This window comes from Globicephala melas, chromosome 5 (assembly GCF_963455315.2).
Source record: "Globicephala melas chromosome 5, mGloMel1.2, whole genome shotgun sequence".
NCBI lineage: Eukaryota > Metazoa > Chordata > Mammalia > Artiodactyla > Delphinidae > Globicephala > Globicephala melas.
Genome location: NC_083318.1, coordinates 115235447 through 115238680, shown reverse-complemented (window position 1 = coordinate 115238680; position 3234 = coordinate 115235447). Strand labels below are relative to the sequence as shown.

General features: G+C 40.7%; 1 protein-coding gene across 1 annotated transcript; it reads right to left on the bottom strand.

Annotated features, from left to right (window-relative positions):
* Positions 1-2343: 2343 nt before the first annotated feature.
* On the bottom strand, positions 2344-2769 carry LOC115864516 (small ribosomal subunit protein uS12-like). Its single transcript, XM_060298812.1, has one exon. The coding sequence runs from the start codon at positions 2767-2769 to the stop codon at positions 2344-2346; it is 426 nt and encodes a 141-aa protein (XP_060154795.1).
* Between the last annotated feature and the right edge of the window lie 465 nt (positions 2770-3234).

The following is a 3234-nucleotide window of genomic DNA, read 5'->3' as shown; positions in this document are numbered from 1 at the left end:
AGGATGCAGGTGTTCCCCAGATCCTTCACTACATGCCAACCTCTCAGACTCAGTTTCCTACCAACCCCAGCTACTTCTGATCAGGACTTATTCCCATCCTCTCATGGAAAACTTTCCCTGAAAATCTCTTCTTTCACCTATATGGGATTTCTGGTTCCTTGGCTCCCTGAGTTTTCTCCTACCTGGATTAAATCTTCTAGAATTTCCATACTCTTCTGGTCTATTGGTGTCTTTCCTGTTATGGACTTATTTGTATGGCTGTATTTCTTTCATCATTTCACTAGGACTTGGGGAGGGAAGAGGGGTAAATGTGTGAGTTTAGTCAGCCGTCTTAAACTGAGAGTCCAAGTAAGTATTTGGGTCCGTTTGTGATAAGTCCTTTGAACGAGAAATACAATATGGTGTGGAGGTGTACACCGGAGAGACCTAACCTAGTCTAGAGGGTTTAGGGAAAAGCCTTCCCTAGAGATACATTTTAAAAGGTAGACCTAAGGTTGAAGTTTGATTTTACTTAGAAGCAGAGAAATGTGCTAGATGGTCTTGAGAGATTTCCCTTGTACTTATGATTTGCCAAGTTTGTGTTCATAGTTGAGAATTTTTTTAAATGAAGTAAAAATGAAAGAAAATAATAAATTCCTTTTCAAAACAGGAAGACTCAAAAATCTGAAATTGCAATGGGCTGAGCTCAGCGTTTCAGCTGGCACCCCTGTCATCACCTCATCGGACTTGCTAACTTAGGCCTAAATGAGCTTCTCAGAAAGTCAGAGCTTTTACTGGAAACTGGAAGATTTATCAAGGGGTTCCCTTCTTGTGGAGAAGGAAAGCTCACCTTTTGCCTCAGCAATTATTTTCTCCTTTATTTAACTCTCTAGTTTTATGTGGGAAAAAAGCCATTAGAGAAACTGTTAATGAAAAATTTTTTTTAAATACCAAAAAAATTACAAAAACCAACTGATGTTTCCTTATGGAATTTAGAGTTACTAGAACTGATGTTGCCTTTTTAGTTATAATTGGTAATTATTTCACTACCATGATCATACCTTGACCTTCAGCATTAGGATCAAAGCTATTATTACCCATATAATACTGCTAATAGGATAAACTAATGGTTAAATTATAGCGGGACCAAGAAGGGATGCTTCCTGTCACATCAGTTAAGTTTGAGTTTTAGAAACTTGTACTTGAAACACTTTCTCTGGTATTTAGAAACTTGAACAAATAATCTGAATCACTAAGGTAAGATTGTCAGAATAGTCATTTAATGATACCCCACTTACCTTGTGAAGAATCTCCGAGTCTGAGCATAAAATGTCAGAAAATCTACTTGAAATGCATTGGAAGCATGGATTTGGTGATCCTATGGATCAAATTCTACCTCCTGGGGGTGGGAGAGGGATAAATTAGGAGTTTGGGATTAACATATACACACTACTATGTGTAAAATAGATAACCAGCAAGGACCTACTGTATAGCACAGTAATAACCTATAAGGGAGAAGAATCTGAAAAAGAGTAGATACATATATGTATAACTGTCTCACTTTGCTGTACACCTGAAACTAACACAACATTGTAAATCAACTAGACTCCAATAAAAAATTCTACCTCCCTATGTACGTAGCAATATTCACCAAAATACTAAACTTATAGCCATTTATCATATGGTCAGCCGTGAACTGGCTGCTGTTCAGCTTTTACCAGCACTTCAGCTGAAAAGTTTGTTATTTGAGACTAACCATCAAAGGAATGTATTTGCTTCTATTTCTCTGACTCTCTATGCTTGATCCCTGAGGAAACTTATATCCCCAGGAAGCAATATAACTAGAATACGTAATCTTAACTGCCCACAGAAATAGCTTTTTTGAGATATAATAATTTTCGTGATATAATTATTTTGAGATATAATAATTTTCGAGATCTAATACTCGGTCAACTTTTTATAGAAGTTTGCTATACGAAGAACTCTTTTCTTTAAATATTTATTTATTTATTTGGCTGCGTTGGGTTTTAGTTGCGGCACATGGACTTCTCTCTAGTTGTGGTGCACGGGGTCCAGAGTGCATGGGCTTAGTTGCCCCACGGCATGTGGGACCTTAGCTCCCTGACCAGGGATCGAACCCGCGTCCCCTGCATTGGAAAGTGGATTCTTAACCACTGGACCACCAGGGAAGTCCCACGAATAACTTTTTTTTAACAGGAGTCTAATGTTAAAATATAGTCCAATTTGTACCCTATTGTCCCTTATGAAAATGTGTTTTGGGTATTTCGTGAAAGGAAATTTCTCTAATAGACTTTTTTTGTATATGAAATTTTATTACTACCATGTTTGCATCATCAAAACTTATCATCTTGGTTTTTTCTTCTTGCCTTTGCATAAGGCCAAGAGAGTGACATTGGCTACTTTGACAAATTTAAAGTGGACTCCAGGAATGTCACCAACAGCATGGCCTTTTGCAACCAAATCCAGCACCAGAACTTCATCGTTTTCTGCAGTAAAGTTCAAGCAACCATCATTGGGTAAGAAAGCTGTGAGTTTCTTGCTCCTCTTGATCAGCTGGCCCCTGAAACACTTCCCGATGGCAGAATTTACCTGTTTGGCTTCAACTCTGACATTTTCTAGCAAAATTCCCTTTGCATGTGAAGTGCCTCCTGAGGGGCTGACCTTCAGGGCTGTCCCCAGATGGGCTTTCTTGTACTGCTTATCGTGCCACTTCTGGTCCTGATGGTGGCTGCAGAGCTTCCTGGCAATATGACCTTGACACTTGCCCATCCCATTGGTGCTGCTGGCCCGAGGGAAAGATCTAACAGGCTTTTTTTTCCCCAATTGTGGTAAAATACACCTGACTTAAAACTTACCATCTTAACCATCTTAAAGTGTAAAGTTCAGTAATGTTAAGTATATTCACATTGACACTCAATCAATCTCCAGAACCTTTCATCCTACAAAACTGGAACTCTATACACATTGTGATGGTTAATTTTGTGTGTGTGTGTGTGTGTGTGTGTGTGTGTGTGTGTGTGTGGTACGCGGGCCTCTCACTGTTGTGGCCTCTCCCGTTGCGGAGCACAGGCTCCGGACGCGCAGGCTCAGCAGCCACGGCTCACGGGCCCAGCCGCTCCGCGGCATGTGGGATCTTCCCAGACCGGGGCACGAACCCGTGTCCCCTGCATCGGCAGGCGGACTCTCGACCACTGCGCCACCAGGGGAGCCCGTGATGGTTAACTTTATGTGTCA

Coding starts and splice junctions, on each gene's coding strand:
- LOC115864516 (XM_060298812.1), bottom strand. CDS start 2,769: ATGGGCAAGTGTCAAGGTCATATTGCCAGGAAGCTCTGCAGCCACCAT.